This window comes from Neodiprion virginianus, chromosome 5, assembly GCF_021901495.1.
Source record: "Neodiprion virginianus isolate iyNeoVirg1 chromosome 5, iyNeoVirg1.1, whole genome shotgun sequence".
NCBI lineage: Eukaryota > Metazoa > Arthropoda > Insecta > Hymenoptera > Diprionidae > Neodiprion > Neodiprion virginianus.
Genome location: NC_060881.1, coordinates 9443745 through 9470022, shown reverse-complemented (window position 1 = coordinate 9470022; position 26278 = coordinate 9443745). Strand labels below are relative to the sequence as shown.

Here is a 26278-nt window from a genome sequence, read left to right as displayed (position 1 = left end):
AGATGATTATAACCAGGGAGACTATTATAACATAATGAAAATTTCTGCATGATTAAATAACACATATTCCCAATAAATATCTTAAAACGGTGATCAGATAGGCTGAGTCACTTTTTTATTATTGCTTTCTTATTATTATCAGTCAAGTGTACACAAAAATGACTCTCGCTGTATTTCGATTTCGCTCTGTGAAATATTGGATTGCAAAATAAGTTTGTACTTCACTTTTTCCCTCTAATATAGTCCGGTGATATTTTAATTCGTACATTCATTACAATTTCTTATATACTATGATATTCGAATGACATTATATGCTACACCTAGGTATAATCAAGTAGAATTCAGAAAAAGTATTGTAAACGAAAGCCAGAGAACGTAATACAAGTAAAATCTGGTCCATATATATAAATTTTTCAGAAATGGATTCTTGTTCCTTAACATTTACTTAAAATATCTAATCGCAAGAGACGAGTCATTACATGGAAAACATACCGTATATTACTTGCAAATTTATAATTGATCACAATCCGAATCGGCCGGGAGTTTTCCGATAACTTACTGGTGTGCCAGGGTCTCTTACACCGGGAGTTAAAATCTCTTTCCTGTGAGAAAAAATTTTTATTTTGTATGAACACTTTAATTCTTCACTCAATTTCAGGTACAAAAATTACGGTTTTAATTTTAATCTCATTTTAGTGTGATAATTTTCTTACTTTCTCACTGAAGCTTGTTCCTTTTCAAGCTGCTCTTGCGCTCTTAGCCGCATTTCTTCCTCGGCAACCTTCATTTGCCCTTCCATTTCATGAAGATGCTGAAGCGCTTGTTGTCGTTTGGCTCTACCGCTACGCCCTGTCTCTTTGACACTAAAGAACATTGGGCCAAGCTCGGCTAGCCAGTGACCATCAACAGCGGTAACGCACTGCATGTATTCTTTGGCAGTCATTACTAGCTCGTGATAAACAACGTAGTCAGGGGTGAATCCCATACCGAACAAGGCAGACGTAGGATGAAGATGACAAGGCATTCCTGTACGACAATTAACGTACTCTCCTATACCTTTGAGACGTGCAGCTTGGTGGAAATATGCTGAACAAATACATTTCCTCACCACATCCCAGTCTGTGCCACAGCTTACAACTTCTATTTTTTGTTGCTTAAGTATCTCTTCTAGTTGTTGACGCACTTCTCTCACTTTTCGCATTGCTTTACCATGTATAAAGTGGTCGTTACACCAAGAGGTTGAATAGCCGTTGGATTTCCACTGGTTGTATACATTCAGGAATGTCAAGTGATCCGATTCTGGTACCTGGAACTTTTCTCTAGCAGAGTCTGAATCTTCCTCTCGCCCCTTTGGTCTGTAGAAGATTGATGGGACGGAGAGCATTGAAACTGCAGAAACATAAATGATAAATAATTAGGTACTAAAACATCCAAGGATAGATTCAAATGGAGTAAAAAAGTTCCGCATTTTATACCTATGATGAGAATATCAGCAGTGCAGCCAAGCTGAGAGGCGACGATAAGCATTTGACACTGCGGAGGATCCAGAGGAAATTCGGCCATTTGACGTCCGAGTGGAGTAAGGCGTCCTGTATGATCCAGAGCACTTAAGATCCACAACTGATATAAAGAATTCAGTATATTATCTTGAGGTGGAGGGTCCATGAAGTGAAAAGCAAGTAGATCCTGCACCCCAAGAGATTTCAGAAGGAGGACCGTGTTGGCTAAATTGGTTCTCTGAATTTCTGGTACTCCAGTAAGAAGTAACTCATCCATGTACTGGCGACGCGTATAAAGGCGATAGCAATGTCCTGGTCCTGTACGACCGGCTCGACCTGCTCTTTGATCAGCATTCGCTCTTGAGACAGGGTATACCTGTAGCGCATCCATACCTATTCTTGGATTATAGACTTTCAGTTTGCAGTACCCTGAGTCAACGACGAATACTATGCCATCCACAGTCAGGGAGGTTTCTGCGATATTTGTTGCCACAACGCATTTACGAAAGCCCCCTTCCGCTCGTTGAAATATTTTAGCTTGAAGATCGGATGGTAACTGGGAATAGATTGGGAGTATGGAGAGTGGAGGTGCAGAATCAATTTCTCCGAGACGTTCTTTGAGAGCCTCGCATGTTACTTCGATATCTTCTTGTCCAGGCATGAATACCAGAATATCTCCACTTCGGGGTTGGAGATGAATTTGTAAGACTTGTTTAACCGCAGCATCGACATAATCCTCGACTGAGTTCTTGGCATGTATTATTTCAACTGGGAAAGTACGACCAGGAATTGCAAAAGTAGCTGCGTTGCCAAAGAATGCTGAGAATTTCGTCGAGTCCATAGTTGCCGATGTTACTATAAGCTTCAAATCGTGCCTACGTGCCACCACCTATAATATACATTGACGGTTAATAATCTGATAAAGTAATCGCAAATCGTGAATAGGCCAGTAAAAAATAAAAATGTGATTCAAGATTATTGCCTTAGACAATTTGCAATATAGATTAGATAGCATAACCGAACCGTACTTCACCAGATACACTCATTGTTATTGTGACTCAAGCCTTAAATGATAATCAATGGCAGCTCGACTTTTTAAGTCGTTATTATTGGGGAATAAAAGCAATGGATGCAGTGGATATCGTGGAAAAGCATTAGAAAGTACAAGACTGTTTCCATTGAGAGACTCTCGTTGGTTTACGAAAAAAGAGTATAACTTATTTGAAAATGTACTTGATTCTGGTTATATCCTCGAGCTACGTGCTACCAACAAAAATGATGGGCGCAACGTTAATAAAGATATAGCAGCCACTGTGGAGTACGGCATTGTTCTATGGATAGAGCAGCCGGGTATGTATTTAATTAAAGTTTTTATTCAACTATTCAACAACAATAATCTAGTATCAGTCAAATAACAGGCAAGGTAACAGTTTCACTTCATTTATCACGTTAATGAGGTAATTGAAACTAAGTTAACTGGATTGTGACTAATAATTTCACGAGTTTTAAATGAATAGTTCCTATTAGTGAACAGAAACTTTTCATTTGAAAATGCTTACTTTACTTAAATACATACTTTATATTTTTTACATTATCAAAAACACAGTTTTATTTACTTTATATCATCTGTGAATTATAGTTACCATGAATAAATATTTGAATTCTCTGAGGTAGCTGGAGAAAAAAAGGAAGCTATGGTGGTACACCTTGTCAAGGCAAACAACAAGTATCAGAATAAAGGTCGAGGAATAATATTTAGTACTTTGCAAAATTTCTGGGCCGATGCTACAGAGATTCGAATAAACAATACAGATGATTCAAAAGAAAGCCCTAATGCCTCGTCAATAATAATTGAACGGATAAACTGTGCATCAAAAGGCTCTTACAAATGGATAGCGAGTCGGTCTTTTGTTCGATGGTGTCGTTATGGTCATTCTGTACCTGATAAAGAAATTTGGAAAAGAAGAGAGATGCAAAATGCTGTAATACGTTGGGGAAGCGTTTCTGCAAGCGCAGGAGCACTGCTTTATCTTTCTAAACAGCAACGACATCATTCTGCCGGTAATCATCGGGCATAGAATGATATCTGCTCATTAATAACACTGTTGATATTGTCAAGTACAATGATTAGTAATTCTTTGTGTAACTGTTACTGTAACAATGTGAAGAAAAGTGAGGGGAAATTGTTAAATCGAAGAAATATGTTGCTTCACCCAAAACTTGAATAAATTTCTGAATAAATATTCTATTTTAGTGTTCAGTATTTGTTTCGATTCTTTTTTTTTTCATTTCCACTGCACTTCATCGATTATAAACCACTGTGATAACATGATAATGTTAAACTACCTAATCTGGTATAATCATGATATTTAAGATAAGAACGCTCGTTTTTGAAGATACCAAGTTTGCTATCGATGACATAAATCATGCCCATATTTTGTTACACTGAGTTCGAAATGAAATCGTAATCAAGTTTACCAATATCTTGCATTAGGTTTGTGTGAACTAACCAAAGGACAACAGGAGAAATAAATCGTAAAAAGAAATAGCAGCTGACCTCTCTCAGTAGTCCAAATAGTACGTCAGTGGACAGAGATCTTTCATGAGCCTCATCCATGATAACGACGCTATATCGATCCAAATCACCCTCTCGTAAACTCTCTCGTAGAAGAATCCCATCGGTCATGTACTTTATGACAGTCTGATGGAACAAAAATTTTCGCAATCAAAATTAAAGTTGTAAGAGTATTACGAAGAATTCTGTTACACATTAAATGGCATTGTTGCAGAATGTTCCCAGAAAATTTTCTAGATTAATTAAATCTCCAGTGCTCACCTCTTTTGAAGTACAATCTTCAAAACGAATTGCATAGCCAACTTTTTCCCCCAATGGTGTAGCCATTTCATCGGACACTCGCTTAGCTACAGACATGGCCGCAACTCTTCTCGGTTGAGTGCAACCTATGATACCGTAACGGCTGTAGCCATCTTCATGTAGGTATTGTGTCAGCTGAGTAGTTTTTCCGCTACCAGTTTCTCCAACTATGACAACAACGCTATTTTCTCTGATAACATTTAACAGCTCCTGCCTCACTGCAAAAACTGGGAGACTTCTTCGCTGGTTCTGAATTGTCTTATGCTTGAAATCGCCGGAGCTTTCGCCAGTGTTAATGTGACGAGCGTACTTCTGCCCTGCTTTGAAGTCAGTATCTTGGCCTTGTTGATCCCCTTCGGCTGGCTTGCCGTCAGGACCGCTTACTCCCATAATGTTTCCAATTGCTGTGCCTGCTAATTCCCAATGCTTACGCTGCGCTCTACGGCGTTCTTTTTGCTCCCTATAGGCCCGTACTAAAGCTGATCCTTTTCGTGCAACCACGGCCATGTCTGAACTCGGATCCCGGACTGGTACCACTGGCTCAGGCTGCTTTGTGAACACGATGCGACCTAATCAATCTCATATCATTTCAACGTAAGAGTTTCTTGTTTTTAAAGATTATTTAAGTGAGACAGATGAGGTTTTACTAAACTTAATGAAGCAAGAACTGCAAGTTTTACCTAAAAACATTGTAATGAATATAACGTGGTTTAAAAATCTTGCTTCTCACCATCTAAGAAAGGCGGCACTACGTTGTGAACTAATAGATGAACTCTGGCTTCTGCTTCGTCATCAGGATCGTCGTCATGTTCCAGGGAACTTACTACACCCGAAGTCAACATTCTATTGCGCTCCCACAGTTCGTTGTCCTTATTTATTTGGCGCTGCTGAGCTGACACTCGTCTCTCACGCTTTGCTTCCATCTCCATTTCCTTTTTTTGTGCATACTCTTCGGAGACATCAGCAAATGGACGATTTTCTCCGTCATCTAAAGCATACCATTCCCGATCCAGTCTGAAATTTACCCGGATTGAAAAAATATTAGAGTAACAGTGATAATTTTTGTTCAATCTAATAGACTAAAAAAAATTTGAAAATACGAACAATTATTGTCAGAACCAAAATCATAATATTTTTAGGTAGCTAGAATCAGAAATATAAAAAAATTTATTCGAGGATACATGGTATTGGTGGTGATGAAGTTTGATATACCTTCTCTGTTCTTCTTCCCACATCTCTCTTTCTTCGCCATCGGTCATCGGAGTTGCTCCAGATGCTTTACGCTCTTTGATCCAAGAGTTATACTTGTACGAAGGCGTCCATTCGCTCCTTACACTGTCTTTCGGATCTTTGGATCCATAAAGTTTTGGTGTTGGATGATCCCATGTCGATTTTCGTGGTTCAAAATCATCGTCGTCGTCCCAATTACTTCGAGAAGTTGAGTCCTGAAGTTTAAAATTCCAGAGCGTCATATCAATTATAATAGAACTTTCATAAAAGCAGAAACTATTCTGAATCTCGTATAAAAGTTATTGAGAGAAGGTAATCATGGATATGCACTTGGACTAAGTAACAAGTTATCATAGATTTAGTTATTCTTGGATATAAACGTTAATAACAGATTTTATTGCTTACCTTTGTTCTGAATTTTGGCGTTTGAGGTTCGTCTTTAAATCTCATCGGCGTTTGACGCACGCTGTCTCTGCTTCGACTTCTATCTCTATCACGTTCCCTATCCTTCCTACGTCTCTCCCTATACAATCGATCTTGAGCATCTATTCTTTGACGACTTAATCTGTCTTCGAATCTTCGTCGTGCTTCTGAATTTACTCCACCAGTATGAGTTGGAGTTTCTTCCTCGTGAAGGCGGTACTTGCGTTCCTTGGGATCGGGGTTGTGATCCGGCGATTGGCTAGTGCTAGGACTAGACCTGGCGCTGCCAGGTTCTTGCGAATTTTCTCTCCGCTTACGCTCTGCTAGTTTGTCTAATCCTAATACAGACGGTTGCGGTTTCTTGAAGGTGTGATCCGAAGCCTTTTTACGAATGATCAGACCTCCGGTCTGATTTGATTCACCTTCTAACCTGTACAACTCTGGATCTGGATCCTCTGACATTTTCACCGCGAAAGTAGATACTTATTTACAATTATTGTTCAGAAAAAGCAGCATTACACTTAAGAACCAATATTAGCGACGCAAAATGGCTGTAAACGTTCAAGTCAACACAAAACACCGTGGCGTTCTTTTTGTTAAAAAATGAGAATAAGGTTAACTTTGGTTGTCGCCGTGATGACAATCCGCGTCTTTCACAAGACTGATCTTAAAATGCGGTTAAATAATCGCAGGTGAGTTATTTCATGATTATCAAATTACGACCGCACGTTAATACTGAAGTTTTATTGAGAAAAATCTCGATAAGAAACGTTTTATACAGCACGTAATCTCGTAAAACACAACAACTTTCTATGCGAATTAAATAATTTCAGAAGTTCCAAGTTTGGTCAAGAGGAGCGCTGTTCTTCGAATGCCGATCAATGATGTGTGGCAGCATATGTGTATGCTTGGTAGTCATTTTTCCGGCGCAAATCACACGAACCTTTATCATAAATGTCGTTTACAGATTGAATCAGATTCACCAGAAAAAATAATGTTTGTAAGATAAAACAAAATGAATGATGTGAATAAAACCTCAGGTTTCATAAATACACTCTAATTTTCTACACAGAGCTTCCAAAAATCTACAGTTCAAGAATTAGCATACAACATCTCCATTTTCCATGTTGTTCTGATAAAAGGCGATCTATTTCGATACTTTTAATTTTAGCGACCTTTATTTAATTTAGAATAATATGTAAAATATAACATTAGTTGCCGATGATTAAAAATAAAAGAACAAGTGGTTAAAAGCCTGTACCGTCATTCAGGCAGTGCTATATTTCAGAGGATCCCAATATTATGCATTTCTATTATAACAGGTGAAAAAAATGTCGCTTAAACGCAACTGTAAATGTTGATGTTTTGTAATTTCAAAGTCTCGAAACATAGTTCAAGTTATTGACTAAGCTAATGAAAATCGATATGCTCATTATGTTGTTATTCATTTTTTGTACACCAAATCTTTAGCGAAACTGTAAGACGAATAAATTTTAATGCCTTAATGCACGTTTCACCCAATTCCACGGAGTCAGCAAACAATAACAAAACGATCAGGGAAAATGACTTACACAAATAACGAAACATAATTGTTACTCATGACTGACCATTCAGGTGCGAATACAAAGGAGCCTAATTATTCAATCGTGAATGCTTGAAAATGTTTTTAGATTAAAGTTCTGATTCAAAGGCTATCATTAAAATTTCAAAGGACTGAATAAGGCATAGAAAGAAAAAATAGAAAAGTTTTTTTTAAGAAAATTCAATTTTGCTCAACTTTTGAACCATAGCCTTTCACAATAAATTATAATTAATCATCCTGTACATACCTCTAAAACCGCGTCACAGTGGCTTAATTCCAATTCAGCTTTGTAGTTAAATATTAGGTCAGCTGTCTTTTATTTGTAATTTGTGAAATCGTTGCTATCCATGAATTTATTTTCAGCGATGACGCGTAAATAGACGTAATAAGAAAATCTAACTGAATAGTACCCGCAGCTGGTGAAGTATTCGACAGGCGTAAGTGAAACACCAGTACACATAATACCGTCAATTAAAAGCAGCTGCAAGCAGGTTCAGCCGTACTATACGTTTAATGCTATAGCTCACCAGCCAATTGATAATTTGTTGAGCCTATTGTGACAATTATCTAGTTCGAACACTTAATTATACCCACTTGTAATTAGGTCAGCTGGAGAATTGTTTTGTTTTTGTCTTATCTTTGAAAGTCGCATGCACAATATTAAGTGAGTAATTGTTTTTTCCGTGTTCAGTAGAAACGAATAATCGGAAACACGCTTTAACTGCCACGATTTCAAAGGTCATCGAGATCTGAAAAAGGTTTTAAATCGAATTCAATGATACCCATCGAAATATGAGCCGGTAGAAACGCATCTGAGCGATATGTTATAGATAATAATTCGAAGGTAATTTATTCTAGTAATATTTCTTTTATAAATATATAATCTTAAAATACAATATAATCAGACCAGAGAATTTCGTTATCAAATCTTATACTAAACAATAATTTATATAATTAAATAAGATTATAATATTCGTATAATATATGTCAGTCAGAGGTTGCAAAATTCTACGAAGAGATATCAACTTCTTCAATAGTTGAAATCAAGTTATCTAACCCAAAAAGAAATCCTTCCTCGTGATTGCCTTGTTCCCAACCCGATCTGTGGGTTAATATCTGACCGTCAGAAACTCTGTAGGTCTTTGCAAAGTCTATCAGCCAAACTCCAACCTTGTCCTCGTCGTATATCATGAAAATGCTGCTACCGATTACCTTAAAAAGAGAAAAAATAGGTTTTATGTTATGAATCGTTACAATAGTAATCAATAATGCATTCTAATTATCGCATTACAGAGTCAAGAGATACGAACTCACCTCATGGGTTTGGAAGTACGTCGACTGTTGGAATTTGACCCGAAGATTTCTGAGCCGCTCAAGTAATTTTTCTCGGGTATTTCCACGGCCTTTCAAGAACATGGCCATAGTGCCAAGAACCTCGCTATGAGACTTGACCCTCTTTAGGTCGGTGATCGGCGGTGCACCCGGCAGTTTCATAGCCTCAATTCTGAACCCGTGACTACAGGTCGAACTCTGTTGTTCGCGAAACTGCATGTATCGCAACTTAGTAACAGCTCGCTGTTCGTGTTCCTGAATAGTAGGGGCATCCGGATCGACGGCAACCATTTTTTGATAAAGATCCGGCCTGGCTGCTGTCTTGGAAACTTCAGACTCGAGAAAGGTACGCGTACCCATTTTAATGTCCATCACGTGCGGGTCGTTGAAACCGAAAAGTAGGTCTTGAAGTTCAATAAACGTGTCCCCTTTGTACTCCACCTCACGATAATACCGTGGCACGCAATCTCTCATCGTTTCATCTTTGCTCAGCGCCTCGTATACCATTCTTTCGGTATTCTCCGCGCCTCCCGTACGCCTTTTCCACACTGTTCCAGGTCCAGCTGGAGCAAAACCATCCGGATGTCCCGATAATTGAAACCACGACTTCAGGCGGTTTTTCAGCAACACGTCGCTTGCTGGCGCAGTAAGATCGAGTGCATTCTACAAACATAAGCATGATAAATTAGTTAAAAAAAAATCGAATTCATTTAATTCCGATGCGGATTGTTATCCTTAGTCTTTTTCTCGTTTGGTTTTTTACTTTCAAAAGTGAGCCATAGGGGTAGCATACCATGTGCATATGGGAATTTTGCAAGTTAATCTCTGACCGCTTGGGCTTTTGGTGAAAATCAAATCACGAAGAAACTAGTCTTGCTGCCCTCGAATTTATCAAGAAACGACGCTAGATAAATTACACTAGCTAGGAATTATCGTAGAGCTGAAGTAGAATCGTAAGTGAGTAAACGGCCGCCATCTTGATTTTGTCCCGAATTTCGAACTCAAATATCAAAAACGAATCCGCTAACAATTTGAATCTCTACATCTCTATAAAATAATCATCTCTACTTCACAGAGTTTACGGAAATACTGTTCTTAATTTTGAAAATTTATTCAATATATACAATTGTGCTTGGTGACGAAATTTTCCGACTTGTGAAGAATTCATGTATTTAACCAACCAGATGAAAGGGGGTTCTAAAAGTGCAGGGATAAATGAAATATGAAAGGATAACACGTACCAGAGCGAGAAATTTTAAGGATAAATCTTCATCTGGCATGGACGTGTCGGAAAGCACAAGGGGGAATTGTTCGAGTCTTCGTACCGTTGCTGGGTCATTGGGAAGTTTCGAGTTTGCAGAACCGGATCTACTGCCGACGGAAGTGCTCCTTCTCCATTGTCGGAAGGCGGTAACTGCAGAATACGAGCCCGGATTTTCTTTACGGCGCCGCTGTTCCTTTGGCGAAGCCGATTCATGCCTTAAACGTGATGGCTGCTCCTTGCTCGAGGGCTGTAAGCAAACAAACCTACTAAGAATTTAACGACGTCAAACATGGTAAAAACGTCCTGAAAATTAACGTGTTTTCTTATGGACGTCACGCGTGTAGCTATAACGATTATAATGTGGAAAGCCGTGTTACGTGTTGGGGACAATTAAATGAGAATTATCGAATTGATTTCAGCACATGTTGGCACACGAGGATCGATGTCGCAAGTGAAAACGTAAAGTAAAATAAATGGAACAGAACAAGAGCATGTCTATGTACGAGCTTGCGCGTTTTTTCACAAGAGTGCAAAATAAACCACGGAGACTCTGAACTCATTCTGTTTATAATAATATACATTATGTAAAATATTGTGTCTATGCGATAATTAAATAGCGCGACAGTTATTTCTCGGTCGTACAACAGTACATATTATAACACCAGTCGAAAGACTATAGTCATAACAAAAGAAATTAACGAAACGAAGTGACGGAAGTTGCCAAGCTTACTTCCAGAACCTCGATTTTAAATCATTTTCTTTTACGTCAAAGAAAAAACAAGTAACAATAATTCTGTACACTAGATGTAAGCCAGTAACAAAGATGACAAAAATAGAAATTTATCAATCGTTGCATTTCGTTGCAGATAAGTTTTATTCGTTATTGTAAATGTAATAAAACAAATTTTCAAATATAAAACGTGTACTGCCTATTTATATATTTTATCAATTTAAGGGGCCAATATCTTCCCGGCACTCGCAAAAGAGGGGAGAGAACGAAAGATAAAGATATGATAGGGAGACAGACGCAAGTGCGAAGAATAAATTCCCAGAAAGTATAATTAGTTGTATCTGCATACCTACGTATAATATAAGTATTGTACTAAGCACGATGCCGAGGCGCGTGTGTTTATGCGTGAAATACGAAAAATCAAGTTTTCACTCTACGTTCAAATTGGAGAAACCATCTTTTCGAATAATGTTATATGCGGTACTGGTTATATAATGCGCACGCCGATCATCGATCGTATATAGTATATGGTACGAGTCGGCGATAACCGCGCAACTCAACGAAATGCCCGAGGTTCGCAGCAACTCTGTACTTAGTCTACAATCTGAATACCTTATTCCGAGAGATAGAGAGAGAAAAAAAAGAGAGTGATAAAGATTGAACAGTCATACCGTTTCGTGACTTTGCTCAAAGTTGCAATGTCTTATTATTCTCTTTACCTAATAAGCCGTTATAATTCGCCTATAATATGTATACAATCGTCAGCGCGAATCTAATTCTATAATTGACGATTTTCTTCCATCTTACAATTAACCCTTTGAGTCTTTATTCTTACCATCTATTTTATATCCATTTTTTGTATAGTTAGAGTGCTTTTCAACATATTTCTTTGCGGTTTTTTTTTGTTTGCTATTTCTGGCAGTATAGTAATAGGTCTTTAATACTCGAGAGTAATTATTGCGATATAATGCAAATTGTTATTGTTAGCAACAAATTGATTGGCAAAAAATCGTGAAAATTGAAGGAATAATTCATTTCCGAGCGAGTTACTCCTCGAAGCATATACACGTTTTACATAAATTATAAGTTTTTAGGGTCGCTGATTATGAATCTGAAATCGGAGTTTAAAAATTCAAGATGGCGGACGAAAATTTCAAATTCGATCGGATCCGGAGAAGAAACTTTGTCCAGGGGTTTTTGGGGTCGCCGTTTACAAATCTGAAACCAGATTTTGAAAATTCAGTGCGGCGAAACCAATCAGCGACCACAGAAACCCCTGCTTTGAATTTTTTCACCGGATTCGATCAAATTTGAAATTTTCGTCCACTGCATTGGATCCGCCATCTTCAATTTTTTAAATCTGGTTTCAGATTCGTAATTACCTGCCCCAAAAACCTTAGAATACTATCTTGTTATAAAAGTTGACTCAGCACAATAATGTGACTCAAAGGGTTAATTCGATGCAGGTATACATTTGATGAAATTAAATTTTTTATTCCTTCAGATACATGGAAACGAAAGCAAACCAGTATAAAAATGAAGAGAATACAACAAAAAGTATATTTAATTTGTGAAGTACTCGAGTTGGCAAGAGCATATTTTAATCAAGCAAAAATAAATCACTGAAATGAGAATATGATACGTTTTACTGATATTGATATAGTACGTAAACATACATGTAGATAAAATTTATCTCGCATTGCACGTGTTACCTGCTTCGCTTGCACGATCAAGTTTGTGCTTTTAAGAGTTCACAGCGAGTTACAGGAAACTGTTGATAAAATTTTATATGTATATAAATACTGCAACATACGAGAATGATGATAAAGCTTTTGAGTGTTATATTTTACCGCGGTTTACGTATCTATTATGCAAATATGCCGCGGTTTAGTTTTACTCGTTTTTTCTTTCTATTCTTTTTTTTTCTTTTTTTTTTGCGCTTCATGAAATATATACTGATAATTATTTCTTAATAGCTATTAATTCACTCCGTTTCACATCTCAACCTGACATATTTAGGTATTTTATGCATATACCACTAATTAATCTCTCGTACAGATGAATTTTTAAGTCTGCACGTGATACCGATATTTATTTTTTAGTAATAGCATAATAAGCGATATCCACGGAAAATCGAGTAACTTATCGAATTTCAATTAATTTTTACAATCAGTTTATAACATTCACCCCAATTCACCATAAACTTTTCTTCCTTTCTCTTCATGCTCACATTTATATACGAATTTAAGCAATTTCTTCTACCACATTACTTGAGGAAAATTTTACTGCAGAAATACGAATGCACGATATATCGATGTAGGTACTATGATGTTGCGAAAAAGAACACTAGTTTCATAACAGTTGAAAGAAAAATAAAGGAAGAATAAATCGAATCTGCAATCTGTACAGCCGGTATAATATAAAATTCCGAATCGACTAGATAACTGTTCGTTTCAAAACCATTGTATGTACGTACACAATGCGTTATATACATGCTTGTGTGTATGTGTGTGCATAATGAATATTGTTTGTTACATACACGGAGTATATGGATAAAAATTTCGTAACAAGATCGAATCACATATATTTGCGGCGTAACGAGGCAAATTCCGCACTATATACCACATAAATATTTATACATACACCTATGTATACACATAATAATGTGGTACATAATACACCACACGTATGTTATAATATTCAAATTTTCTTTAAGTATATCAATTATTTGTATCGTGTTCAATAAGAAAGGATCATATCACGCCAACGTCAAAGGTGAATTCTTTGGTACGCGAAATGTCGATATTATTTTTTCTTAAAGAAGTCTCCCATATTATGCAGACGTGAATTCTTTCTCTTAACCATAATATAATAATGCTGGAATTATGAATCGCAGTGATTCAAGTATTATAATTAGTCGTCATAATAATTGCGTCAGTATTTTTATTCGTACATAAATATACATGTAATATTTTATGAAGTTCTTTCAATTTTTTTTCTTTCTTCTCGTTATTACACATCAAAAACAGTTGCGTAAATCCTGCGCCGGAAAACGTATCGCGCAGTCCAGAAAGTTATATTACAGCACATGTATAAAGACGAGTTGGTTGTACCGGAGACGTGTTGGGTAATTACAAGAAACCTGTTGCAAATTCGGAAAATTCATCAGGGCCGACGTCATTCATATCGACATCGTGTATTCCCATACAAACATACATGTTTACTGATTGAGCCACCATGTATGTAGCTACCATAAATATTAAACTATGTATGTTGTACATACATACAATCCCCGAAAATTGTATTATCGAATCAAGACTTGATTATAAATCGCTAACAATCATACAATGTTGAAAATTACGTGGATTTTTGCACGCTGTAGTTCTTGTTAATATTCATCGCGCTATGTGGTTTCTTTTTTCTAGTTCAAGAAGATTATATATTACAGGTATAGTCAGAAATTACCGACCGAAGAAGAAACGTCACTGATTTTGAGTAATATCAGTGCTTACATGCATACACGTCGTGAAACTACCGCAGATAGCGCAATTTTTATTGCACGTACATATTCAAGCAACGTTGAACAAAAATATATCGAAAACCTTTCTGCTTCATGCCGCGAGATTAACGACAGAAATACGTACGTATACTTGGGGACCATAAATCTGAGGTGGCTAATTTTTTCCACTAGACAGTTATATTGGCAACACATAGAAACCTGCAGCGCCACAGTCGGCCGAGCGCAAAACAAACTCAATCTCAATAAAGGTAACATAACTCATGACCATCGAATTTAACCTTAGAATACGTGTCAACCTAAGAAGTCATTATCCCCGCGGTATTCTAAGGTTAGATTCGACGGTCATGGGTTACGTTACGTTTATTGAGATTGAGTTTGTTTCGCGCTCGGCCGACTGTGGCGCTGTAAGTTTCTCTGTGTTGCCAAAATAACTGTCTAGTGTAAAAAATTAGCCGTCTCAGATTCATTGTCTCCCGGTGTACATATTTCTGAAAGCCAAAGTAAACGTCATTTTACTGACGCGATCCGGTTAAGACGGACTTTATACATTATCCTGCTAACGATCGATCAATCTATTAAATATATTTTTACAGAAGTGCATACGTTAGTTTCTTGATAGGCATAGACGCGTTCTCGGTATATGACGTATGTAATATGATGACCCGCAATTTTCCTACCAATTCCTCGAAAGTAATAAAGAAGAATATTATATATATTTACACAGATATATTAGGGTGTATCGAAAAATCAAGTTCTTCGAATTGCGACACGGACTAGTGAGAATAATATCGGTGTTGACAAAAAAATGAAGTGGTTTCAAAGAGAAGAATCTTGATTAATATTTTCAGCATGAGCAAACGATTTTAAATTTGGAAATTTCCTTAATACGGCCAGATGTTCCTGAATATAATAAGGAAAACAAGAAAAGTCAATACTGATATATTTTTTATCAATAGATATAGCTGTAGGAGAGTGAAATAGAAATCTGACTGACATATATATCCATAATTAATAGGAATATCTGTCTTTTTGTAATAATTATGACAAGCGATATTCGAGTTAAAGCTGTGAATTATATTCGATTGGCTTGAAAAGTGATACACTGCAACAATTTTATCACCCTTGTGCTGCAGAGTAGTGCAACAAAAGTGTATTATACATATACTGCAACGTTTAATGTATATTTTTCCAATGTCTCGGTATTCGATTTTATTCGTTCGCTACTTATATTTATTTATAACCGCTGTTCCTGCACGTGTGATAATACTTGAAAAAAAAATATTCTTCGCACACCGTTTACCGCCATTCAAATAATATTTAGTATTCGTTAATCGTCATATATTAATGGACGTAGTTTAAAAAAATTTCACATATCTTTCATCACGGTATCGTGTAAACTTTTAATAGATTCTCTTCAACAATAAGTTGTTTGATGTTTCCTTCACATTTACAAAAAATTTATGGTTTTTTTCTACTTCTCTTTATCTCTCTCTCTCTCTCTCTCTGTCTTTCTCCGATATAAATGATTCGTGAATGAAAGTAACGAGTTTAATATCTTGAAAAATTGCATAAAGTAACGCGAATTAAGAAAGGTAAAAAATTTGTTTACAATTTACACGCACGTATAATAATATTACATAATACACTACCGTCGTTTCGAAAACTTGAAATTATAGGTATGTGCGTCCAAAAAAAAGTATATACGAAAATATTTCTCGAGCAATTGCGTTCAATCAACTTAAAAACTCCTCTTTTTTCCTCGTTCGCGTGAATGTATAATTAATAAATTAAAATATACCGAACATTGTAAACCATGTAAGCAAACTATTCACACGCCTGCTGCATATTTCGATGAGAATTATTCTGACTGTACGCACTGCGAAAGGTGAAAAAGTAAAAATTGAAAAAAAAAAAAAAAAAACCGCAAACAAGTGATTGGTACAGAAACTAAAGAACACCCACTAAACAGACGTTTGATAATCAAGACACGGGAACGCGAATACATAAATGGTAATAATTATGCATCGCCTGCAGAGGTTGTTTTATTTTTATACACAACGTGGCGCATGTACATAATTCACAATGTAGAAATGATGATCGTTTCCGTGTACATGAGACCCCCAAAATTCGCCGTGTCGTACGCCTTATATATTATATCTATAATATTATAGGCGAAACGATGCGAAGTCAACAACCGTATTTCATACGGCATAAGGATACTGTACATATACATACGTATAATAAACTTACTTATAGACTTAAGTGTTGCAAAAAAGTACCGCGTGGCTTGATTTTGAATGAGAATCGCGTGCGAAAAAACAATGAAAACATTTACACGTCGTACTTCTAACGTCCGGCTATCTTTAGAGCAGTCCTCGTAGGATATTTATACATATAAACATAGAGTATGTATGCAAATACAAACACGTACACATATACATATATATGTCCAAATGCAAATTATACATATTTATTTAAGGTACATATGGCGTCGAAAATAGCGATACAAAATCCTCTACTGGATACGCGTATCACTGTAATGTATAAGGCGTGTAATCACTGCACACAAAACACACGCACGCAATACACACAAGTCTAGCATACCTTGCGCATATCTAGTTTCAGCGACAAGGTATTAATTTTAATATCGCATAGGCAAGGTTTTCTATATATATATAAATAAAATATATATTTACAACATATACACATACACGCATATTTGCATACATAATACAAGGTTGAGGAAATTTGGCGTAGTGACAAAAGTTTTTTTGCAATAATTCATTACATGCAAAGCGTAAATTCAATCGGAGGCATTGACATCTACGCCGGTAATGTCATAAGACAGTAATAGATAATATTTTTTCATATCTTCACCTTTCAATTATTTCTCCTTCAAAAACGTTTATACTTAATATTTACGAGAGCAAAAAAAAATGTTACATATATATGTATATATGCAAACGTACAATAATTTATTACAGACGACGGCATTGAGTCTGACCGCGAACTGCATTATAGTCAGATGATTAGCTATACTGTACAGGTATATGTAATATACGTATTCGTGTATAGAGTATTGTTATGTAGGGTTTTGAGGCTTGACAAAAAAATTTGCATCTCGTTCTTTGCGCATCGAGACGCCGATTTCCATTTGGCAATTTTACACAGCGGAAATGTATCCCCGTGTTATAAAATCTGAACGTTAATTAAACGAAACACGAAACGCCATGCCGTGTAGCAGACGCGTAGGATTCTATTTGTATAATATGATATTTGTGTGACAACAATCGATCGAAAAATTGTATTTTGTAAAAGAATAGCACATTATGTAACAAGGAGGCAAACTCAACCTTTTCGGGCTGATCGTAAGTTTGCAATATGAGTCTTAGGTGAGTCAAAGACGAATATTGCAAATACGGGAGGCGAAAATACCGTTGTCTCCTTGTTGCACACCATTCTTGACATAACAAGAGTGTGTTACGCGTTTTTTCACGAAGCACAATTTTGAGGTTAGGATCGCGTAATCTCGGTTGCGACAGCGCATGCGCGCGGACAGAAAATGGACGCCTGTATATAAACGTGAAATTCTGCTCCCCATTGAATCCCGGAAGCCGCCATTTTAATTCGAGCCCCATTGTGCCGCCACCTGTTGGCAAAATTTCTAATCTCCTTTCATCACGGAAGTTTCTATGGCGGGGTCACTGCTGCTTACGCTGGCTATTTACGAAACAAATGGACTTATCAGACGACGTCCACAATTAATATTGAAAAATTTGAATTCATATGGAGCATACGGGAGCTCCAAAAAAATTACGCCTTCCGGGATTCCAATGGGACCACGCTGCGCCCATGCTAGACATACGCAATCGGCTATTTAGTTAGTATATACCGGGAAAATCTGGTGAAACTTCAAAAACAACTGCGCATGCTCCAAATAATTCAATCTCATTGGTCGGCGATATTTTGCGATGCAGGCGGGCCAACGTAAATAAAATGTGGACGTTTGAATTTTCAAAGAGCATAAGTATTAAATTCCGATCGTTCTTTGAACAATCAACTTTCCGAACCAATAACAAATGCTTCCCCAGACCTTTCGGTGTCACTACCTCAATTATTTAAGATTCTAACCTCGAAAATCCGTATCAACTACATCGCCGGCAGAAACAGTTTGACAGCTGAAACTCGGGTTGGCCAGCCTGCACGAACAGCCGATAAAACTCGCGCATGTGCAGTTGATTTTTAGGTTTTAAGAGATTGTCCCGGTATATCAGTGCCTAGGAGTTGAAAATGGTCTTTTCTGTACTCCGCGCATGCGCATTCACAGACGCACACGCGTTGTCATAAAAACGGATACTTTGCGTACGGAAAAGACGCATGAAAAAACGCGTAAGACATGCTCGCGTTGCATAAAAATAATTGTGAATCTGCTTGATGAAATTGGCATGCCTTTGCTAAAAATGTAAACAAAATATATACAAAGTTTTTACGAACGAGCAATACACTAAAAGCAAAAAAACATACTTCTTCAAATAACAATGCTCCGTTTCACTGGAAACAACTAGCATGAAAAGCCGGTTACAAACTTAAAAATATACAGGTATATGTATACAGGCATACTCTTGAAAAAGGAGAGATCGATAGAGAGAGAGAGAGAGAGAAAAAGCTGAGGACAAAGATTCACCACATGATTATTTGGCCAAACGTTATTTAATGTTTACCGATTAGCGCTAACCGGCGAAAAGATTTAGGCTGTGTAAAGTGAATACAAATACAAACGAGTAGTTGTATAATGTATATTCTATAGCAAGCGGATTTTCATAATTATTCAAAAATTTATTATACTAATTTTGGCCAAGACGAATGGTCGTCAAGTAGCGAAGAAGACTCCGTTTATCCTGCAATGCTGATGTTACCTCTGAAAATTTTCAACTCTTTACGCACAAGCGTACCTTTGAGATCGACAGTAAAAAGTATGATGGTTAATTCCTGATCCAATAATCGTGTTTGCTTGCGAGAGCGAAAGAGAAAGAACAGTGATAATCGTACTGCGTTGTAGTTTTGCAGCTTAATTTTCAGCACCGTTAACACCGTACAACAGATAAGAAGAAAATTTGGAGCCGTACCTTGAGACTAGCGCGATAAGCGGTTGTACATAAAGGAGTTACAGATTAAACTCTAATAATTTTTACCGCAATGGTTGATCGTTTTTTTTCTCTACCAATCTGCACGCGTTATATACACCACCGGTAAAAATAATTTCAATTTAATTCGTTATCAAGGATCATAAACTGCTTGATAATATTTAATGTGTTTTTGCGTAAGGAATTAAAGAATAAAAAAAAAAAAAAAAATCTAAAAATAAGTATGAAAATACCGGAGAAATTTAAAAATTCCCTTTATCATATCTCACCGTTATTCGTGTATTATAAGGTATAATAATTCAGACAATCTGTCGATATTACAAACACGTTAATCACCTCTTCGTTCACGGTTCGTTCGCAAGCAATCAATTTGTTTAATCCAGAAAGGAAAAAAAAAAAAGGAGAAAAAAAATTTATAGTTATACATCGTCGTCGTTCGGCTTATCGCATTTACCAATTAACTTGATCGCTGATGTGTGCAGGTAAAGCTTGGGTCAAGTAATACGAGATAAATTTACGACTTAGATTATGGTACATATACGTTTCACCCCCTGCATCCGATAATACAAAGGTAATCAATCTTTACAGAGTTTAAGTTGCATGAATATCAGCATATTGCAGATCTAAGCAAGAAAGTATAACGTTATATGTAAATCGAAATATCGATAACGATTGGCAAATTTCTATTTGCAAAACGATCAAGCGTATTGTTGTTCAACGTCAACGAAAGTAGACTTTTATCAATAATAATAATAATAATAATAATAATAGTTATTGCGATACAATTGCGCGCAATGATGATGATCGTTCAGCAAAGCAATATTATAACAATTTTCATAGTAAAAAATATTATACACATTGCTGTCCGAGGATAGAAAATAACCGTAGCTAAGGAACGACGCAGACGTTTCTCCGTATAACGTAAACATAATTCTGACTCCTCTCCGTTCTGATTGCGGCTTCGAGAAACGCTATAACCGATCCTAAAGTAGATATGAGATTGACGTAGGTAGTTTCTCCTTTTTTTTTTTTTTTTTTTCCGCAATGTATACATATATTATTCAGACCCATATAATATGTACTTTCATATATGCGACACTACGATACAGATTATAAAAAAAAGGGGGGGAGGGGGGGGGGGGGGGCTTTTTCATAGCCGTTACGCATATGTGTACAATGTACATATATACATATATATATATACGCGTATACGGTATAATTATTTATTCACCATCCGGTCACACCTATATTATATATGTATATATATATGTATATATATATATATATATATATATTATATTCTATATGAATTCGTATATGTGTATAGATGGGTGCGAAATTTACAATTAGTTTGTTATGCGATTTCGATAATTGAGGCGTTTATTTAAACGACATTATCTTCACGTCTAATTTGATTTCTTCCTTCTAATTATCTTCCTCTCGTTTTTCTATTAAGAATTGACGTAGTTTCCGCCACCTAATTGCCGTTTCCGCCTAGCATACTTCCTTCTTGTTCCCCGCATTGTTTTTCTTCGAAACACAATAATATGATTAAGCGTATACGACGAACAGTTGTTTAGAATACTGTTACGCGTGTAATAAGAGTGCGTATATTATACATGCCTATATGTGTAACGTAGAAAAAATATCACCATACGGCAGTGTGACATCCATGTATGTACAGTATGTACATATATATATATATATATACATACTTTTGTGTACACGAGCGTCGATATCGACGCATAATATACTGATGCCTATGCACACGTGTTCGAATAAAGAGAGGTAAAAAAAAAAAAATTGTACAGCTTATTACTGGCGACTGTAAGTGAAATTTTCTTCATTTGAAAATTTACGAATCTGAGTATGTAATACATACAAGCAGTGCATAAATCAACCTATAAAACTGATGAACAATTTCAAGTCTTAAGACTACTGTTTATCTCAAACGTAATACAGTAGATCGTTTTGTTGAATGGAACGAATGGCACGTGCATTACATATATATAATACATAACTTTCGGCGCCCCCAAAGCTTCCTAACTTGTATTATACTACTACGTATATTTTCGACGATGATAATTAAGTCGAAGAGCGGTAAAAATAGAAGACAAAAATACGGGGGCCGTACTAAATTTTAATATCGTGAAATAGGATTAGAAAACGACGGTCTATAGCCGGCAGATAATTAAGAATGTATAAAATTGTTCGATTTTATAGGTAGCAGAGATTTAATACTGCGGATAATTTGCTAATCAATGAATTAGTAACTTAACGATCACGGAATTTCATGTTAGGATTTACGTTAGATATTTTTCTACAGTTAAAATTTTACCACGCAATTTTTTATCATCTATTCATCCTGTGGAAACCATGAAAAAAAAAAAAAAAGAAACTCAAATCGTTTTACGACGAGTACAGGTATGAGCGAGACGATACAATAATAGAATATAACAAATGCGGTGATTACATTCCACAACCGGAAGTAAATGTAATAGATGAAAGGGTTTTGTGTACAACACGCATCGCTCTGTATATATTACATGTATCCACATACGTGTATGTATTCACGGGTCGTTTTTATAACGTTAATGTATATTACATTATTCGTTACATCTATTGAAAATCAATCAAGTCGTTTGTCCGGAATTCAGGATACAAATTTATATTATACATGATATATCTATGAAACTACGTGCGTAGTTTGTTTAACGCGTTTTACGAGTATACAAAACGATCATCGGCAGTTTGAAAATGCCTTATAAAAGCCGATTATATGCGTGACGAAACACCGCGATCGCTCGCGAGTCGAATACCATGATTATTTCCTCGAAACCCGACGTTTTTCGCAACGCGCGACTTGCCGACGGTTTATATATTATTATATCGAGAGGTCTGCTGATTCCTCGTTGAAGCGAGTCGAACCTGAGTCGTGTTTACTGAATTTTTTACAGGTCCTTGTATTGCTAAACATTGCATTCGCTTCTGAGAAAGATTAAAAAAAAGTAAATAAAAGCTTTGCATTTTTTGGTATTTACTTGCACGATTCGAAAAATCAAATGCTTAGAGATTAGACAACAATGTGGATAATAAGTTCTCTTTCAATATTTAAACATGCGGTTTCGACGAATTAGGCAACGAAATTCGAACGGACGATTAGCGGGACAAAATTTCCTGATTTGATAGAAAAAAAAAAAAAAAAAAAAACTTTGCGCAAGTGAAGAATTTGGGCTTCGGTATACGTAAAAGGTATAATAACATCGTGTACCCTTGTGCAAGAGTAAAGAAAAAGAACGTTCGTTTCACGGCCTTGTTCTCGAGGTGAAGATGAGAATTCCTTCCTGCATATCCGGATGCACTTCGATATTGCGAAACCAATATGCGAAGGTATGCATACAAACACACCATCAAATTTGTCGTTAAAAGTCGAAACACCGTTTTGTTCGTTTGAGATTAATTATCATATATATATATATATATATGTATACCCAATGTGCATATCGTATGTTTGCAAAAGCAAAAAACTGCATCACCGAAAGAACGGATGACCGATGAATGATTAATGCCTTCGAGCCTGATTTATAAATAGCTCTAATCATTGTTATTCACATTGTGCTTAATAAACTTCAAGCAACGTGATGCGCGTGCTGCGTCGAGCGAATCTATAATATATACATATAAGTATAAAAGTGTACGTAGGTACGTTCATAGTCGTTTTACAGACGTACGTGCATACAAATATTATATATATAGATATATGTATATATAAATATACACATATATACAGGAACAAATTTCTCTGACTATAAAAATTTTCTCTGACGTATGACATTTTGATGAGCTAATTTGCGTGTGGCGTGATTCCGATCGGTAAACAATGAGGGGCAACTATTGCCATTGCGGTTGGATTATCAATGAATCTGGATGTTAATCGGGCGGGGGTTAAAACTTGGAAGGAACAATATTTGGAATGGCCGATAAATCGAGACTTCAAGTACGCGATAATAAAATAGCGAAAGATGAATTGCTCGAAATGTTGATTTTTGACTCTTTCCAAATTTTGACTCACACCCTGTTAATCATCACATATCAACGCCTGCTTCGCCGAAATTATAAGACTTAGAATCAATCATCGAGAAATTGGATTCAAAACACGTGAACAAATATACGTGAAAATAGCTGAAACAGCTGAAATCAGTCAGTCCTTATCGGTTCTAACTTACAGGCTTCGAAAATACGGCCAGCTGGACTCTGCAGAATCTTTTTGCGGATCAATAAAACGCTTGAACCGAAGTCTGAACTGATCGGATATGTGATGCAGGGACGTAAACGAAAAAAAAAAAAAAGTGTAAGGTAGAAGTGAAAAAGGCCATTAAATGACTGAGTAAAAAGGCAATAATTCGCAAAAACTTGTCTGCATTAATCAGCTTGTCAACGTTTATATCGTCTAATCAGCATTGGCGTAAAATCTCGACGCGACTTAACAGCTATTTACCCATCCCAAATAAAAATAAGTATTAAAAGAAACTTCGGCACACTTTTTAAATGATTAGAACGCTGATGTAACGTTTACAATAATTTATCCATCAAAATCGCGTGACTTTATAGCCCCCCTTTTTTACGTAACTCTTGAATTGATAATCGGCAAAGTGTGCGCGAGTAAAAATTTCTCCAACAGATTTTTTATTTCATGTAAGCTTATTACACGATTTTTTTCTGGAGACAGACATTAGCTAAACACGCGTGAATTCGAAATTGATACAGGTAATTGGTTTTCCCACGTGACGGACGCTCGAAACATCCAACGAAGCTGAAGTTGGAATCGTTGGGTCGTTGAGTAATTTTTTGTCCCTAACAATCACGGATTTAGAAATGCATAAATGTGATTACGTTTATGCAGTATATTGTAGTTTACGAAATATGTAAGAATTCGATCGTATTGAAGTTAGTTGCATTATCGTAACGATTCATGCCGAGGAAAAAGCGTTATTTCGCGATTTTGAAATTGTCTGAAATTAAGTAAACCGTAACGAAACAAAAGACAATCATATTTTGAAATCTTCGTTCCTTTAAAATCACTGTAATATTAAGAAAGTCGTTACGATAACTTTGCTAACTTCAACCTCAATTTCAACCTCGTAGGATTTCCATCGTTACGATAACGTTACGAGCCTCAACCTCATTTCAGCAAAGTCACGTGTGATTCGAAAAGCTCGACTGCACAACTAGGTGACATGGAATTGAGAACAGAGAGAGCAGCCGAGCGCGAAGATCAGCCGGTAAAATGATCCAAACAATATCGAATCGCTATGGCTTACCTTGTTGAAGTGAGCCTGAAGAAGGCGTTCATACTGGTCGACAGCTCGCAGACAGAGCCTGGTGGTGAAGGCTTCCATTCGGGCTGGAAGCGGGGCATGGCACACACTACTTGACATCGTACAACAATAATACACTCCGAGTATGACGAGGAGTCGGAATTGTCACTGCAGGGTGTAGCCGCGGTGTTAGGTAAAACAGTTTCGAGCGACGAATAGTGCCAGGTAACAGCGGAGAGGAACACTTGTTATCACCCACTAAGCGTCTCGGCATTCGAATGAGAAAACACGTGTCTCTTCGAAGGTAAACGTACGACGATAATATGTTGCGTCTTTACACCGCAGACGGAGAGGATGTCCGACGTTCTTCTCTTCTCCGTGGTTGGATTACAACTGGAGGCTTAGCGCCTGGCCTTTCGAACTAGTCTCATTGCGCCGGTTCGCTCGCTGCCGCCGTTATAACCCACCGAAACTACGCCAGCAGTTGCGACAATAGCTGACTTCACTCGTGTAGAAATTGCCACACGGTTTCAGTTGGTTTCAGTCCAACGATCGTAGCTAATGCCGCTTCACGGTCTAATCGTAATCTGTCGAGCACTGCTCCAGCTATACTCTAATTATCACCACCACACGCGGTATCATCGGATAGACGACGTCACTCTGTCGCCCAGACGACTTCGTTTGTTTCCTTTGTTTTACTCGCCATTTTGCGATGGAGGAATGAACCACCCTTCGCAGCTAGCGTGCCTCGTGTTTGAGGCGAGGAGTGGAATTTACTCGCTAGACTTGTACTGCGGTAATGTTCGGTAAAACGCATAGATGCCTTGACCATCTGGCTAACTTGTTTTGTTCCGAAACAAAATGCGAGTTCAATTCTATAAGAATTGTGTGACAACGACTGGCGATGCAGCTGACGCGAAAAAATGAGATGCATTGTCACATAATTCGTATAGAATCGAAGTCGCATTTTGTTTCGGACCGAAAACGAGTTAGCCGGAAAATTAAGTCATTTATGGACTTTACTGTTCCTCAATGGTTCCAGCGGCTCGCCAATTTTTTTTTTTGTTTTTTTGTTCTTTTTTGGAATCGAAACTAATACGAGTTTTCTTTCTATAGAAATATGATGTGTCTGTGATCAACTTATGGTTTCTTTCATTCGTCATAAAATTTGCTTAGAAAGGAAACTCGTTCCAGGTATGATTCTACAAAAATGGTAAGCTACTGAGAACCCATTAATTGTTCTCAGCGTCATTCGTATCCGGTTTAAAAGCGTACGCAGGGTGCGACTAAATGCACTGTAATCGATACCGAAAATTATAGACGTTTGGATGATTCGAAGAAGAGCATGAAGAAGAGGAACG

At 36.9% G+C, this 26278-nt stretch overlaps 3 protein-coding genes across 8 annotated transcripts; 1 reads left to right on the top strand and 2 right to left on the bottom strand.

Moving 5' to 3' along the window:
- Positions 1-77: 77 nt before the first annotated feature.
- On the bottom strand, positions 78-6879 carry LOC124304779 (pre-mRNA-splicing factor ATP-dependent RNA helicase PRP16). 4 transcript variants are annotated; one of them, XM_046763407.1, is made up of 8 exons: positions 6010-6873; positions 5587-5819; positions 5105-5388; positions 4336-4943; positions 4057-4200; positions 1476-2388; positions 714-1389; positions 78-602 (listed from the first exon to the last, which is right to left on the bottom strand). In XM_046763407.1, the coding sequence occupies exons 1-8, from the start codon at positions 6487-6489 to the stop codon at positions 521-523; spliced, it is 3420 nt and encodes a 1139-aa protein (XP_046619363.1). In that variant the 5' UTR covers positions 6490-6873; the 3' UTR covers positions 78-520. The 4 variants fall into 4 exon arrangements, with proteins under 4 accessions (XP_046619363.1, XP_046619365.1, XP_046619367.1 ...); XM_046763408.1 differs by lacking the exon at positions 78-602 and having other exon boundaries at positions 804-1026; positions 1109-1389; positions 6010-6879; XM_046763409.1 differs by lacking the exons at positions 5587-5819; positions 6010-6873 and having other exon boundaries at positions 4336-4923; positions 5105-5239.
- On the top strand, positions 2503-3736 carry LOC124304803 (uncharacterized). The gene is made up of 2 exons (XM_046763477.1): positions 2503-2849; positions 3174-3736. Exons 1-2 carry the CDS (start codon positions 2579-2581, stop codon positions 3575-3577), a joined length of 675 nt encoding a protein of 224 aa, XP_046619433.1. The 5' UTR covers positions 2503-2578; the 3' UTR covers positions 3578-3736.
- Positions 6880-8443: 1564 nt separating the features above from the next.
- Positions 8444-25481, bottom strand: LOC124304788 (inositol-trisphosphate 3-kinase homolog). 3 transcript variants are annotated; one of them, XM_046763432.1, is made up of 4 exons: positions 24921-25481; positions 10183-10468; positions 8924-9604; positions 8444-8821 (listed from the first exon to the last, which is right to left on the bottom strand). In XM_046763432.1, the coding sequence occupies exons 1-4, from the start codon at positions 25016-25018 to the stop codon at positions 8618-8620; spliced, it is 1269 nt and encodes a 422-aa protein (XP_046619388.1). In that variant the 5' UTR covers positions 25019-25481; the 3' UTR covers positions 8444-8617. The 3 variants fall into 3 exon arrangements, with proteins under 3 accessions (XP_046619388.1, XP_046619387.1, XP_046619389.1); XM_046763431.1 differs by having other exon boundaries at positions 10183-10452; positions 24921-25480; XM_046763433.1 differs by having other exon boundaries at positions 10267-10452; positions 24921-25479.
- Between the last annotated feature and the right edge of the window lie 797 nt (positions 25482-26278).